Source organism: Ailuropoda melanoleuca, chromosome 8 (genome assembly GCF_002007445.2).
Source record: "Ailuropoda melanoleuca isolate Jingjing chromosome 8, ASM200744v2, whole genome shotgun sequence".
NCBI classification, from domain to species: domain Eukaryota; kingdom Metazoa; phylum Chordata; class Mammalia; order Carnivora; family Ursidae; genus Ailuropoda; species Ailuropoda melanoleuca.
The window spans coordinates 55,737,289-55,752,549 of record NC_048225.1 but is presented as its reverse complement, the minus strand read 5'-3'; the positions used below and the strand labels follow the sequence as shown (position 1 = coordinate 55,752,549).

The 15,261-nt window shown below is 58.8% G+C and overlaps 1 protein-coding gene across 5 annotated transcripts in view; it reads right to left on the bottom strand.

Annotated features, from left to right (window-relative positions):
• PDE2A (phosphodiesterase 2A) overlaps positions 1-15,261 on the bottom strand; it is a 111,511-nt gene that overhangs the window by 11,530 nt on the left and 84,720 nt on the right. For all 5 annotated transcript variants that reach the window (XM_034666389.1, XM_034666390.1, XM_034666391.1 and 2 more), the window contains 22 exons: positions 12,526-12,585; positions 11,754-11,907; positions 11,502-11,554; positions 11,229-11,303; positions 11,079-11,120; positions 10,480-10,548; positions 10,116-10,246; positions 7,325-7,436; positions 6,799-6,838; positions 6,597-6,660; positions 6,126-6,198; positions 5,801-5,978; positions 5,443-5,555; positions 4,705-4,782; positions 3,745-3,867; positions 3,150-3,220; positions 2,747-2,869; positions 2,313-2,400; positions 2,026-2,073; positions 921-995; positions 681-780; positions 318-430 (listed from right to left, as the gene is read on the bottom strand). In XM_034666389.1, the coding sequence (XP_034522280.1) occupies positions 318-430; positions 681-780; positions 921-995; positions 2,026-2,073; positions 2,313-2,400; positions 2,747-2,869; positions 3,150-3,220; positions 3,745-3,867; positions 4,705-4,782; positions 5,443-5,555; positions 5,801-5,978; positions 6,126-6,198; positions 6,597-6,660; positions 6,799-6,838; positions 7,325-7,436; positions 10,116-10,246; positions 10,480-10,548; positions 11,079-11,120; positions 11,229-11,303; positions 11,502-11,554; positions 11,754-11,907; positions 12,526-12,585 (1,983 nt within the window). The remainder of the gene's footprint in view (positions 1-317; positions 431-680; positions 781-920; positions 996-2,025; positions 2,074-2,312; positions 2,401-2,746; positions 2,870-3,149; positions 3,221-3,744; positions 3,868-4,704; positions 4,783-5,442; positions 5,556-5,800; positions 5,979-6,125; positions 6,199-6,596; positions 6,661-6,798; positions 6,839-7,324; positions 7,437-10,115; positions 10,247-10,479; positions 10,549-11,078; positions 11,121-11,228; positions 11,304-11,501; positions 11,555-11,753; positions 11,908-12,525; positions 12,586-15,261) is intronic.

The following is a 15,261-nucleotide window of genomic DNA, read 5'->3' as shown; positions in this document are numbered from 1 at the left end:
ATTCCCAAGACGGCAAACCGAGGCATCCCTCAGCCCCCACCTCAGGCCCAGTTTGGCAGGGGGATGGCCCCAGACGGGAAGGAGTGGCTGGGTTATGACCCCCCTTCTACCAGCCACTGACTTGCTGTGTGACACCCTGTGAGTCCATGCCCCTCTCTGAATCTCTGCATTTGTTGTCCTGAAGTGGTCGAGGTTTCTGTCTCCCCAAAACTGAGCCAGGCTGAGCTCGGCCCAGAGAGGGTGCTGGGGCTGCAGGAGCCACACAGAACGGAGCGGGGTGTGCAGCCTGCACGGCCGCAGGGAGGCGCCGCACTTACTGCGATCTTCCGGGTAGTCTTCCAGCCCTTGGTCTGGTCGGAGAGGTCACAGGAGGTCATGAGGAGGCAGAGGAGGAGACTGTGGTGCTGCTTGTTGGTTCGGTCATAACCCACTGTCGGGAAGAGGGTGGGGTCAAGGACCCAGTCCCCTGTCAATGAGGACAAGGCCTCCAAGGCCCTCCCCATGAGGTCCAGGAAATCCAGCACCCTGGATGGAAACTAAAGGGCTGGGGCTGGATCTGCCTGGCTCTGGTGGCTCGGTGCCGGAGGGGGTGGGTCTAAACCCCTGGGGCTGCTGTCCAGGCACACCACCCTCTTCGTGGTCTTTCCCCAACCCCGAGGCTGGGGGCTAAAAGCAGGCACCTTCAGCCATCTTCTGGAGGTCTTTGAAGATGCGGAGGTGATGGGCCAGGTCGGTGGCCAAGATGATGTCCCGCATCAGGTCCAGCATACGCTGATAGTCCTGGGCCAGGATGGGGGGAGGGGGAGGAGGAGGTGTCAAGGCCTCCTGCCAGACACCCCCACCCACTCCCTCAGCTCCTTCTCCTGCCTTAGGCCACCTCGGGGCTCCCACTCCCTCACCCCCATCCCTGGCCCCATCACCTTCCGGGAAAAGTGGTCGAAGATGTTGCAGCCGTGGGTGTTGAGGATGGCGATGGCCTGAGCGAAGTGGTGTCTCTGGGGAGAAAGGAATGATGGGAGCCCAGCGGGGACCGGGGGTGCTGCTCACCCCTGACCCCAAGAGAAGGAGCAGGCCCAGTACAGCCCCACCCCCCAAGGTGAGCAGAGCAGGCAGACACAGGGAGTCTGGGGACCTTGTTCCCTTTCTGGCCTCTGCTTCGGCCCTCTGCATGACCCTGGGAAAGTCCCTGCAGGCCCTGAGCCTCAATCCCTCAGCTGTCGCATGGAGGGACACAGTGAGGCAAGCTCTGAGAGCCTCTCAAACTGGAATGATTCTGAAATGATCCCTCGGAGTCCTAGACACTAATTCATGCAGCAAACATTTGTTTGCTGACAAAGAAAGGCAGTGATGAGGCGAGGGCAAGGCCCCTGTCTCCAGACGCTGACGGGCTGTCACTCAGAGGGGCAGGCTTAGCCCAGAGCACAGAGGGCAGAAGCAGGGCTGCCAGGCGGCCTCCTGGGAGGGAGGGAGCCCCTGGTGTCCCGGGGGCATGAGAGCAGGGGCAGCCTCCAGAGGGGTGTTGTGGGGGGCAGCGTGGGGCAAGGTGACCTTGCAAGTTTGGTTTCTACTCTGTGCCAAGCCCTGTGCCAAGTGCAAGGAATTCAGAGATGTCTCAGATTTCGTCCCTGCTGCCTTCGATCTGGGGGTGGAGAGGCCCAATCCAGACAACCTAAGGCGAAACTGGGTGTGATGGGGCAGAGCCATCCTAGGCCTGGTGGGGTGGAGGCTGTACTGGGCATTCCCAGATACGCGTAGAGAAACATGCTAAATACGAGGCCTCCCTGTGCAAACCTGGGCTCGGGCAGAACCTGCAGGCTGACTCACACACCCATCTGCACCCGCACCGCTCCAAGCCCAGCCAGCGAAAGGAGCCAGACGTGCCCTGGGCGGGGGTGGCTATAGCCCTCGGGGCCTGTCTGGAGAGCAGGGCTTGGGAATGGTAGGGGCGGGGTCACAGTCTAACTATGAAAGTCACCCGCCTTAACAGGATGATGGGTACAGGGATCTTGGGTAGAATGGTGGTACCTCCATGACGGAGCCCTCGGAGCTGTAGAGCGCAGCCAGCACAGATTTCTGGAAAAGCCCGGAAAACCTCCATCACTCCTCATGTCCAGATGTAAGTGCCTGCCATATCAGGCTAGGCATTGCCCTGTCCTCCCTGCCCTTCACCACTCTCCCATCTTAGAGCCCATGCAAAACCGCAGAAAGCCTCTGCCAGCTCTAAACCAGCTCCCAGCTCTCCTCAGGCTGGAGGGGTGAGACTCCCAGATGCCCCGGGGAGGATGCCCACTGCGAGGAGGGCAGAGTCTCACCGAGGCCACCTGGAAGGAGTTGTTTGTGCCTCTGTGGTCCAGGTCGTGGCACATGCAGGAAATAAACAAGGCGAAGATCTCGATGTCCCTGGTTGGGAGACAGAGGGGAGAGGGAGCTCAACCCCTCCCACATGCCCAGAGCAAGAATGGCTGCGTGGGATGTCCAGGAGCCACCGGACAGGAGCTCGGGACACCTGGGTCCCCCTCCTGGAAAGCAGCCCTGGTTTGGAGTTTGACAGGCTCACTGCTCCAGGGGCGCGTGACCGTGAGCAGGTCCCACCCAGAAGATGGGGCTATGCAACCTTCCTCATGGCACTGTTAGGAGGCTCCCAGGAGGCGGCGCATGTCAAGAGCCTGCCCCACTGGAGGTGCCTCCCTAGCCCGAAGAAGGGGACCCTAGCCGCCACCAGACCGGGGCCAGGGCAGCCACTCACTCGAGGTAGTTGGAGAGCTCCAGATTCTTGTAGAGCAGGTAGCAGAAGTGGGAGACGGAAAAGGCGTGCATCCAGTTGTGGTAGGGGGGGTCCCGGTAGCCCTTCTTCACCATCAAACAGAACCTGGGGGGAGGGGAGAGGGCAGCAGAGGGGCCTCAGGCTCTCCTCCTCCAGCAAGACCTTCGGGCTCTGCCTTGCCCCATTCCTTTCCTTTACTCGCGGTCCCAGGTTCTGGGAATAGCCTCCCACTCAGGGATCTTCCCCACTCCCGCAGACCGGGCCACTCCTAGTCATCTACGGGGAGCCCTTCCGAGAGCTCGGGGCAATGGATGTGAGAGTGCAGGACAGAGGGAGGCAAAGCCTGGGGCTGCCCGCACGTGGAGGGGAGGGCTGCGGTGCTCACCGGGCCAGAGTCGGGCAGTCCATCTTGTAGTTGTTGATGAAATTCATGTCCTGCAGCATGCTCAGAATGGCCTGGAGAGAGCAGAAGGGAGGGATCAGAGGGACTGTCAGTTTTGAAAGGGCTCCCCTGCCTTTGCCCTTTTTGAAGCCTCCAAAATTTCGGAATCTTAGAACTTTAGACCTAAACCAGAGAACCATTAAAAAAAAAAAAAAACCAAACCTAAAGAATGAAAAAATGGTACAGCCAAGCATTCTTGGAGCCAGGAACTTTCAAGAACAGGATCTAAGAACTCTTGGAACCAAGCTCACACAAAATTTTAGAAAACCGGGGAGGGAGGTGCCAACCCTGAGGCCACATGCCCTGGGCATCGTTGGTTCTGGAGCGGCCCCTGGTGATCATCCAGTCCAGCCCCTGAGTCCTGGGCAGGCCCTGTGGCCCATGCTGGCAGACCACACACCCACTCCATCTCTGAGAGACGCTCTCGAGGTTTTGGTGATTGACTGTCTGGCCAGGAAGTTCCTGTCAACACCTAACTTAAATCTCTGGCTGCACACGCTTTGTCTCTTGCAGTCAAATGGGGGGAGGGCCAGCTCACCATGGAAGTGTCATCCTCGGGCAGGGAGCGAGGGGTGTAGGTGAAACTGGCAAAGTTGGAATCAATGGCAGCCACAGGCTGGATTCCGTCATGGAGGAGTTTGGTGTATTCATCATCAGAGACCTAGAGGGGACCATCAGGGTGTCAGAAGATGGCCTCCACCCCCATCCAGTGTCCTCATCCCCCAAATCCCACAGTGGAAGGGGAGACCCCCCCACAGAGTGCACCCTCATTGGGCAGGAGGTCACTGTTGTCCAGCCCACCTACTGTGATTCCTTGCCTGCGAGAACCCTCATCTGTAACAGCCTATCCTTGGCAAAGACAGAGAACGCCCCTTCACGATATCCCCAAACAATGCCAGCCTTTCACAGACACTCCCTCGAGGGTTGCTTCTTTCAGGGGGAACGTCCCAGAGTCTAACCTCAATCCTTCCGACCACAGCTTTGACCCTATCCACAAAGTCTGGGACCCTTTGATTTGGACATGGGTGAGAAGAAAATGACCACCACACACTCTGAACTAAAGCCCGGGACAGTTTTTCTGAAACAGGGTCTGGGAATGAGACAGAGTATCAGCCGACTGCGGAAGGCAGCACAACCACTGGACCTAGGGGAGCTGTGGGAGGGCCCTGAGTGAGCTTCCTGGCCTTCAGTAATTTTCAAGGTGGGAGTTATTCCCGGATGTGGGGAACACCCTGCTGAACCAAGTTCTTCCCTGGGCTGGGTCCTGCTGCCAGCCTTGGCGCCGCACCAGAAACTGCTTGGAAGAGGCTGCCCTGAAGGAAAGCAGGAGAACAGGAGGCCAGGCATTGCTCTGGGTCTTTCTTCTTATTCAAGAGAGGACGATCAGAAAACCCAGGCTGGTCCTGGGCCCCTGAGGAATTGGGAGGCAGGGAAGAAACAGGTGGGCTGCAGGGCCCCAGGGATCCCGAGGAGGACAGAAGCTCCGAGCAAGCCTCACCTTCATGTGGTACATCATCATCTCGTTGGCCAGGTGGCTGCGATACTGGGCCTCGTTCACTTTCTTGTATAGGAGGGACTAGCGGAGAGAGGGAAAGATGGGGCTCAAGCAACATGGCTATGAAATCTCGGAATGCCCAGGACAGGGATAGAGGGGTCAGACAGAGCCCCCCTTCCTGTCCCATGCTGGCCCTAGTCCAAGGCTTCAAGCTCCAGCCAGGTCAGGAGCCCCCTCCGACTTTCCCCCAAACCTCCCTCCCCTTGCTCCTCCTCCCCAGGTCCTCTTGGCATTTGATGTGGCAATTGGCACCCCGTCCTGAGCCTGCCCCAGTCTTCAGTCATGGAGCCTGAGTCGCATAGCAGGAAAGAGAAGCAAGGAAGTGGGAGAGCCTCAGGAACCTAGTGGTTGGATTCCCCGAGTCAGAGCTGCCAACTCTGGACAATGAGACCCAACATTTCCCTAAAAGAGACCAGGGCCTTGGGTTGAGGTTGCCTTGGGAAGAGGGTAGGCAATAATGAGAACTGGAGTTTTCTCTGATCCTAGGAGGCTAACGGGACAAGACAGTAAATGGTATCCCCAATTTTCAGATGGGAAACTGAGGCGAGAGGTGACCAGCAGGTACTGTAGGCTGTACAGTGACCCAGCAGCAGAGCTCTGAGTCACGGACCTGTCTGGACAGGGTCAATGTGGAGAGGAGAACAGAGGGTCCTGCGCCGGCCCGCCCCTGTCCCCACTCACGTGGGCTATGCTGATGCCGCAGTAGATGGAGAAGGCTGTCGCCAAGTCCTCGTCGAACTTGCTGAACCATGGTCCGTTAATCTTGTTCACCAGCTCGGCCACGCCGATGACCTCTGGGGACCGGGAGAGGGGCTAAGACCGGCCGGTGGGTGTGTCCCGCGGCGTCTGCGCTCCCAGGGTGTCCTCAAGGGACGTCCCGGCCAGGATAATCCCGGTGGCCTTTCTGCTCGGGGACGCTAGGGCGGTGGGGAAGGGTCGCCGACCCTCCGCTCGGCTCCGCCCCATCCTGCTCAGGCCCCGCCCCCGGGCCGGCCCGGCCCGGCCCACCCCCCTTCCCGGAGGCGCCCGGAGCTCGCACCCTTGTTCTCGTTCTTGATGGGGAAGCAGAGGATGTTGCGCGTGCGGAAGCCGGTGCTGTCGTCCACGCCGCGGTAGAAAAGCGGGTGCGCGTACGCGTCCGGGATGTTCAGGATCTGGCCAGTGGTTGCCACGTGGCCCGCAATCCCCTGGTCAGCCGGGATGCGGATCTCGTAGCTCTGCCAGGGCGGTGATGGAGTAGGGAGGAAGTCAGCGGCCGGCCGCAGAGAGCACCCTCGACTGCCCTGCCAGCTCCCCGGCCACCCTGCGGACCCCCGGCCCCCAGGACTACCGCCACACGCGCCCTCCGCGCGTCCGTGCCTCACCTCGTCATCCACCACACCCCCGTCGAACACCTTGGCCACCAGCTCATTCTGATCCAGCAGGAACACGGAGCAGCTGTGGGGAGACAGCCTTGGTCCACAGGGCCCTGACGCCCCTCTCGGACCACCCCGACGACTTCGGGCAAAGCCCATAACTCCCTTATGAGAACCTCTGGAGGGCGGGCTGACTCCAGACATTAATTCATCCCAATGAATTTTTTTCCCCTTGTACTGCCTACTGTGTGCCAGGCACTGTGTTAGGAGCTGGGGACCCATGGCCAGCAAAGCGAGCCCCGCCCCTGCTGTCACTGGACGTTACTAGTGAGGGACACAGGCATGAAATAAAGGATCACACAAAACATGACAGGCTCCCACAAGAAGGCAATGGAGGGGAGAACAGAGGAAAAAGGAAGAAGGGGATGAGGACTGAGGACTGGGGCCTCTCTCGCCCCACCCTGAGGTAGGCTCGCTTACATCTCAGCGTTGCTGAGGTTTCGGGCCTCTGTGATGATCTCCTGGAGCAGGACAGAGACATCATCTGTGGGTGGGAGAAGCATGGAGGGCCATGTGAGAGCACCCTAGGGTGCCGGGACCAAGCCCTCCCACCTCTCCTCCCCAAAACGCCCGTCCCCACTCCCACCCCACAGCCAGGCACGGAGGGGGACAGTTCACTCACCCAGGTGAGTGAAGAGGTTCTTTGCCACTTGGAGAAGAGCCTGGAATGGAAAGAACGAAGACCATAGGGGTTGCCTTTACAGAGGAGACCCCTCTCCCGTCCCCTGCCTCCAATGGCTCCCGGGTCTTCTCATTCCTCCTCTGGGGCTCTCTGGTCAGGCTGGGGACTGGCAGAGTCTAACTGTATCACTTGGCTACCTAGTGAAGGGGTGGGAAGGGTAGCCCCAGTGAAGGTGCCTGGTAATCTGGAGACTCAGATGCTCCTTGACCTCGGGCTCCGGCTGCCCAGATGTTGCTGTAGTACCCACGTTGAACACTAGAGGACGACGGCACACAGTGCCTGCAGCCAGTGGCGCAGCCAGAGGAACCAGGACCTCCCTCTTGAAGGGGCCTCCAGGGCACTACTAGGGAGGGAACCTTCCTGTCATCAGTCCAGAAGGACAGGGGCTTTTCCTTGACGGGTGATGCTCTGGGGCTGAGAGCTGGGTGACTTCGTCCCCAAGAGAGGCTCATAGTAGGTGACTCACCTGACACTCACACTTGAGCTTTTGCTCCTTCTGGAAGGCCAGGGTGCTGGTGAGCACCGTACTCGTGTAGTGGAAGCAGTGCTGGATCACACGCTCATCCTGGTCCGTGAACCTGGGGCACGGGGCAGGGGTCAGCGGAGAGGCGGTGGGCAGCAGACCTCCCTCCCTGTTTCTCCTTGCTTCCATTTCCCCAGGAAGCCTGCTCAGAGACGCATCAGCCAACCCTCCCGCCCTCTACCGGGGCCGCTCACGGCACAGGCAGCTGGGGCCAGCTGCCCCCTCAGACTGGGGGCTTTCTGAGGGGAAGGCTCTAATCCTCCTCTGACCAAAATGTGCTTTCCTCCTCAAACTATTGTTTCTTGAAGCCAGACCTATGTCCCCTTCCACTGACTTCGGATTTATCCAGACTGAGGCTGGGTCTCCTCTGTCAGACTAGAGACTTGCCAGGCCAGAGCTGGGTATTCGCCTGCTCTTCCCCAGGGGCCACCAGCCTCAGGGAGGGGCAGTGGCTCTACCCTGTCCTGTCCAGCTCCTGTCACTGTCCTACTCTTCCCAACTCTGCAGGCCTGATTTGGTGCCGCCATAAATTAATGTGGTTGTGAGAAGGAGCCCATCTTACTCACAGACCTATCTCTCATCTGCAAGATAGCCCCCAGCCCTGCTGAGGTCATTCAATCTGGCCACCAAATGACTTGTCGCCAGGGAGTTTTGGGGGGCTGGATGGACCAAGCTGGGGCAAGATCTGTGCTAGGGGCATGGGTTAGCCTCTCCAAGTGGGGGACTTGGGAGTGAGGGGGAGGAGCGGGTCTCCGAGATCTTGACCTTCTCTTGGCCATTTTTTGGCTGGTCTCAGTGCTCTGCCAGGGTATCCCCCACTCATGCTGGCTGCCCGATGTTTCGGGTCTAGATCCCTGTCCCCACCACCCTGTGTCCTCTCCCCACCTTCCCTAGCATGGCATGTGAGGCCCCTCAGTCTGGTCCCACTCACCTCTGTCCCCTCATCTATGGGTGTCTCTCACACTAAGCCATACTAAGATCCTCAACATTCTGAGAAAACCTCAGGCTCTTTCACACCTTCACACTTTTCCCCACACTGTTCACTCTGCCTAGAATACCTTTCCCACCCTCCTCCCTCTTGGCCCTGAAAATAAACTTCAAATCTTGAAGGCAGGGACCATGACTGTGTCACCCAGTGCAGAGCTGGTGCCAGAGAGACAGATGGGAGGTGTTTGCTAAGTGTTTTAACTGTACTCTACGTCTGGCCTGGCCACCGGCCCCCTCACACTCCCAGCTCAAGGGACTCTGGCATCCCTGTTCTCTGGGCTCCAGCAGCCTGTCTGCAGTCACTCTGAGCTGAACCCCACCTTGGCTCATGCACTCATTCAGCACTCACTCCCTGAAATATGTGGGACCCAGAGACGGCTACAGAGCTGGCACCAAGCCCCATCTCATTTCCTTTCTGATGCCACCTCTCCTCTAGGTCTAGGGCCATCTCAGAGCCCAGTCCCTCAGCCAGCAGCCAGAGATCACAGCCCCTGCTGAACCCCCTGCCTCTGCACTCCCCTCCCCAAGAGCCACTCCGAGGCCCCCTGCCAGTGCAGGGCTGGACACAGCAGGTGCCCAGCGTGTACTTACTGAATGGTTAAATGCTCCCACCGCTAGGATGCCGAGCACAGATGACACAGATCCCACATCCTCCCTGCCCCCGTGGGTTCTGCTTCAGCCCCGTCTTCATTTCCCCAGGCCTAGCCACCTGCCTACAGAGCTCTGCACTGGCAGGTCCGGCTACTCGGGCCTTCGACTCCCAGATCTCTGCCCACCCCTGCAGACGCTGTCTCTGGACTTCAGACACCTCTGTCGTCCCAACATCCCCAGTGTCCACTTTGTGCAGGACCTCCAGGCCCTCAAGCCCAGTCTGCTTGCTTGAGCCCCAGCGGCCAAGCATTTTGTCAGGACCTCTGCATCCTGGATTCAGGACTCACCCCTCCCCTCACAACTCAGGCACAAGCCGCTAGACCAGCTGTGGCAGCTATTCACATACTGAGCCCGCACCCAGGACAGACATGGCTCAGCAAGCCCACACTGTTCCTCCCCCAGCTAATCCCCAGCCTCAACCCCCTTTTGCAGGCAGCTCCCACCAAGTAACGGGTTGGAGTAGGACATGAAATCTATTTACGATACTACTTCTAGACCCCAAATCTGACCTCAGTTCTTAGGAATTGCTTCCTAAGCCTCTTTACCTGACTCTGCCCTGCCCACACCTCTGTTTTCTATGATTCTTATAGCTGCCCTGTCCTTATCTCTAAAGTCCTTCAGCTTAGCCCAGCACCCCCAGCCTCTTCTCTGTAGCCCCTGTCCACAGTGTCAGTGATGCTCTGTGGGTCCCAGGGAGTTCACGCATCCCAGAGCTCACCACCCCTCCATCAGGCAGTTCCCAGCGGAAGTGCCAAAAGAGGGTGATGGCAAGTGGGGGAAAGGCCAGTACTCTAAGAGTGGATAATCCAAACTGGAGGGAGTGGGCAAAGAGAAGGGGAACTCACCTGGACATCAACATGATTTTAAATAAGCCAAGATGGGTGCTGGAGAGTCACCAGTGACCTGTGTCTCAGCCAGCAGTAGCTGCCAGGGTCTAGCACCTTCATAATCCCCGAGTCTTTTGCACCAACAAACCATTTGGTCCACTGCTGCCGGGACAGTACCCCCTGCCTGATGCCCTTCCCCCACTGTTACCCCAGCAGAGCCCTGCCCAGCCTCTCCATCTCCCTATCCGCGTCACCCCACCAAGACTCACAAGTCTCCTCCGAGCTTGTTGAAGGCGCAGGCCAAGGCCACCACCTGGTCAGTGGCCCGGCTGATGACAGGGACGCAGAGCATGGCCTGCAGCTCACAGCCCAACATGCCTTGCAGCTGTTGCACATCCTCCTGCAAAGGGGAGGGGTGTCAGGCAGGACGGAGGGGGCGCGCTTCCGTCCCCAGCCCTCCACCATGCTCTGCAACAGGCGGTTCTAAGCGGCTCCTGCAGGATGCGAAGCACCACACACGGGGGTGGCTTGAGAGAAAGTCCCTGGGGCTTGTCTCCCCCATTCCCAGGCTGCCTTCTCCCAGAGACCCTGTCCCTTTGCCTCCTCCCCCAGTGCAGCCAGGCCATGGCTTACAGAGGTGAGATCTTTCAGCTGGATAGACTTCTTATCTTCCACCACACGGCCCAGGCGCCCTGTCGTCAACTGGGGAGTGAGGAGAGGCTGAGTCAGGGCCTAGCTCTCTCCAACATCAGGCGACCTCAGACTCAACCCTCCCAAGTCTGGAAGTTTCGGCAACTTCTTCAGCAAGTCCAAATGGTGGGTAGAGTCAACACTGGGGGGTGGGGGTGGAAGGTGGGGTGGAGGGAATGTCTGCTATTGACCAGAATCCCCTTTGGATGACATTAGGGTCTTCCCTAATTAGAAGAGAGAAAAGCAAACTCCAAATATTCTCATTGATCTCTGGATCCCAAATCCAGAAATATTACAACAGAAGTGAACTGGTCCCAAGTAAGCCCTTCTATAGATTGTAAGATCTCTCCTAATGGATTCTGTTCATGAGAGGTTGTGATCTCTCATAATATTTCTAAATAGATTCCAAGATCCAGATAATTCCGTCAGATTCTAAGAGATTCTAGCAGAGACCCCAGTCTCTCTGGGCAGATCCCTGGAGCGCCTAGCTGGCCCTAACTGCTCCCACGAACTCCAACACTGAGGACGGATGGAGGACTCACCGGAAAGCTGGTTTCCTCCTCCAGCACTTTATCTCCAATGACCTAAGGGGCAGAGCAGCGGGACTGGTTAAAGGATGGGCAAGGCTGTTCCCCCCGGACACCCGGGGCCTCCTGCCCCCCCTCCACCCCACAGTGGACCTGGGCCCTCACCTTACAGGAAAGCTGGAGGTTGTCCTCGGACACCAGCAGGAGGCAGCAGCGAGATGCCTGGGTCTCCTGCTGCAGCTGAGAGGCGGGGATGAAGAGAGGGGCTGACCGCGGACCTGGGGCCACCGCCAGCCCCCCACCCTCTCGCCTCTCCGAGGCTCCTCAGGTAGAAGGAGGGGAGGGGAGGGGCGGGGCGCCGGAATCTGAATGAGAAGGGGGGCTCTCGGGGACTTGGGTCCCTGGAGGAACGGGGTGGGGGCAGGCACGGGCACTCACGTATTGGAGAACTTTGAGCTGCAGGGAAGAGGCATCCAGGTCGTAGAGTTCCCCTGCAGTGGCGAGGGGCGGGTCAGAGAGAAGGCTCATAGACTCCCCCAAGGGGGCTCCACCTGCCGGCCCGGCCCTTAGACCTCCCTTCCACTTGCCACCCGGCTCCCCCAATCCCGGGAGCGCCCCACCCCTTGAGCCCGTCCCTTCCAGGTTAGACCCTGCCAGGCCCCGGGGCCCCCGCCCCGGCCGGGTCCTCACCGCACAGCTGCAGGATCTTCCGGTCCTGGTCGGTGTACGCGACGCCGCCCTTCTGGTCTCCCGCCTCCGCCGCCGGGGGGTTCTGGAGGGCTTCGGAGGCCGCGTCGGGCCCGCGCTGCTGCAGGGCCTGCACCCTTCGCAGGGCCACCAGGGTCTGGGGCAAGCCAAGCGGTCAGCGAGTCACTCGCCCCAGCTGGACCGCGCTCGCGCCTCGGGAGCTTCGCCTTCGCTCAAACCATTCCCTTGTCCTGCGGTGCGCCTCCCCCCACCCGGTCCCAAAGGATTCAGCCCTTAGCGCTCCACTCATCTGTGGGCTCCTACGGCCCCAGGAGCTTCCTTCAGTGCTCGAACAGCTAAGGACAGGGTCTGCCTCACCCCACAAGCCCCCAGGCTCTTACTAGACAGGGCAGGGTCAGATTGCTCTGTCTCTAGCCCCCACGGGAGTTGTCAGTCCTTGTTGAAGTCACAAAATCATAAAATCTCAGGAAAGAGCCTCAATATCATTACGTACATAGTCCTTCCTAAGTATTGGCAAGGTATTTGACTTGCCTTATCTCACTGTACTATGAGCAGGTCAGTGCTAGCCTAATCCTCATTTTCAGATGTGACACTGAGGCTCAGAGAGGTTAAGTGTCTTGCTCAAGGTCACATAGCTCAAAGATGGTGGACTGGAACCCAGGTCTGTCCAGGGTCCTGGCCAGATCATCTTCCCACAGGATGTGATGAGGGTCTTCAGCAGCCCCCATCTTACTGGGGCCCTAGCCCCACTCACATGCTTCTCCACCGCCTGCAGGCTCCACTCTTCACTGTCACTTAGCTGGCCACAGTGCACCTGAAGGAATGAGAGACGGGAGCCAGCTGTGACCTCCCCCAGCCTCCTGTCCTCGCCAGAGTGCCCTCTCCATGCCCAGCACACACCTGTCCCCACCAACACATACACACTCTGGTCTGCACGCCTCAGTGATAAGCCTACCCTTCTGATCAAGCAGAGAGCACCAGGAAAATCCCTTCCTCCAGGAAGCCTTCTAAGGCTAATACAAACAAATAGAAATTTTCTGATCTCTGCCTTTTCAGACACTGTCCCATCAACAGCACAATCCAGGTGTCTAGTGAGGGAACGGGAGTGTGACCTTGGACCCCTTTCCATCTCCCAGCCCAGGGAGCCCTTTAGGCCCTGAATATGGAATCAGTGGTATTAGCCTCAGCTTCCAGCTCCATCCTTCCAACTCCATCAGAGTTGGGGTTTGAGCCACCCCTGAATCTGCAATAAGGGAGAGGTTCAACATTTATGATGCATCTGCTGTGCCTAAAGGATGGGTGAATGAATGAATGGATGGAGTGCTGAAGTGCTTGCCTTACACGTGTGTGATTCTCACTAGCCCAGCAGGCAAACTTCCACCCTGCGCATGAACCAAGGCCTGGAAAGGTTGCACTGCCTTGCCCATGGTCACACAGCAGAAAGTGGCAGAGTCCGGAACAGCACCAACCACTCTCAACCCTTGTCTGCCCATACTTTCCCCTCTCTGGATCCCCTCTCAGCCCTCCCACCCCTCAACCTCCATCATCCTGTCCCTCTCCAACTTCCCCGCGTCAATCACGAGGAATACCCTTAGCCCACCTTCTACACTCTTCTCCCACCCCTGCTTGCATGCTTGGTAAGAAAAATGCACGAGCGAGAGGGAGGGGTGGCAGCCTGGGAGCCCACTGCAGGCCCTGCCAGCCAGGCTCCCCACCTGCGTCACCAGCTTCCTGTGCCTACTCGGGGCTGCTCACCACCTGCAGGGCTCCCCACAGTGCCTGCACTGGGGTCCCTCCTTCCTCCTCCCTCCCCACGCAGCAGCCCCCTCCCGCCTCTGCTCTAGGTCCCCTGCCTGGAGCAGATGGAGAGGAGGAGCCCAGCAGGTTCTCGGAAAGCTCACAGTCTGGCTGGGGCAGGATGGAGTGGGAGATGCAATTGGTGGGGTGCAGAACCTCATACCTGAGGAAGTAGGAGAGGGCAGACTGTGTGGGTGGGAACCTGAGGGCTGTGGGGGCTCAGAGGGGGAGGGCATCGGGGAGGCTTCGAGAACTGGCACCAAAGTATGGGGCGGAAGAGAGGGGACACTGCAAGCAGGGGGTGTCCTGGCAGGGCTGGCTAGTAGGTGGCATGGGGCTAGAAGGACCAGGGCAGAGGTAGGATCCACGGTGCCACAGGGGGAAGAATCTTGAGTACAAGGCGAAGGGATTGGACTGTAGCTTAATCGTACTGGGGATCCACGGCAGACGTTAGCATCTGTGGACCAAAGATGGTGCTGAAGGCTAAGCTCTGGGCATAGTGCCGCCATCCATGACTCCCACAGGACGGGGCGGGAGGGCGGTTGAAAGAGGCTGGGGGCTGGTTCATTTGTGTTGGCTTCCATAAACATGTTGGTATTTTACTGGTAGTAGATGGGGGAGGCTATCCTTCTTGATCCTTCCACCTGGACCCATCTCTCAGGACAAGGAAAGATTGGGGCCCTTCTAGGGCTGTGGGAACAACCAGTTCCTGGGTTGGCGATACAGCCTGGTGCCAACAGAGAGCTGGGAGACTGCATGAGAGCTTCAGAAGGCCGGAGACAAGGAAGTCCTCCTGTACCCACTGGACCCCCCCACCCCCACCCAGCGCATGCTCCTGGGCTGCCTCAGCCCACCCCCACCCAGCATGTGCACAAGCCCACATATGCTCTCTTGCAAACCCTCAGAACCGCCCCTCCGCTCACTTTGCCATGGAGATGCTCTGGCGTGTACACACGCAATGTCTAGCCCCAGACTCCAAGGCAGCCACACACCCACACTCACAGCATACACACCACCTATATGTGCACTTTCTACCTGTACACGGGGTACTTGTGTTCACGCACACACCCCGCCCCCCCCCACGCATACATGCGATCACCAGCACTCACGCATGGCTTTCTGCTCACCCACAGGAACACAGACTTGCAGCCTGCTCTTGCTAACCAGGGAGTGTGTCTGGGGCCCAGTGGGAACACTCAGTAGTGAGCACTGGCGCTGTAGAGAAGGTTGAAAGCCCAGCCCAGCCCTCACCCCTCACTGTCACCAAGCTCGACATGGCTAATTGCATGAACACGTCACGCTCGTGTAAGGAGCTGGTGTGGCTGGCACAGCCGGAGGGAAGAACGGGCACAAATCACGCATCAAATGCCAGAGACCATGGGCCGCCCACTCCTGGGACTTATTATCCCCGAACTGAAGAACAGAGATGAAGACTCTTTGTGCAAGAACAATCTGCAATCAAGGCACCTTGAACGGCAGGCTGCAGAGGCTCAGCCCTCCACCGCGCAGCCCTGCACCTGGCCGGCAGATTCCTCAGAGAGTCCTCCACTGACCGTATCTCCGTCAGCCTCCAATATTCCTTGCAGGGCTCCCTGTTTCCTTGCCAGCATTTGCTATCGTTTGCAGTTCTACCCTCATCTTGCTCACTTGTTTGATGTCTGTCTCCCGAGCCCTCCAGACCGCATGGTCTGTG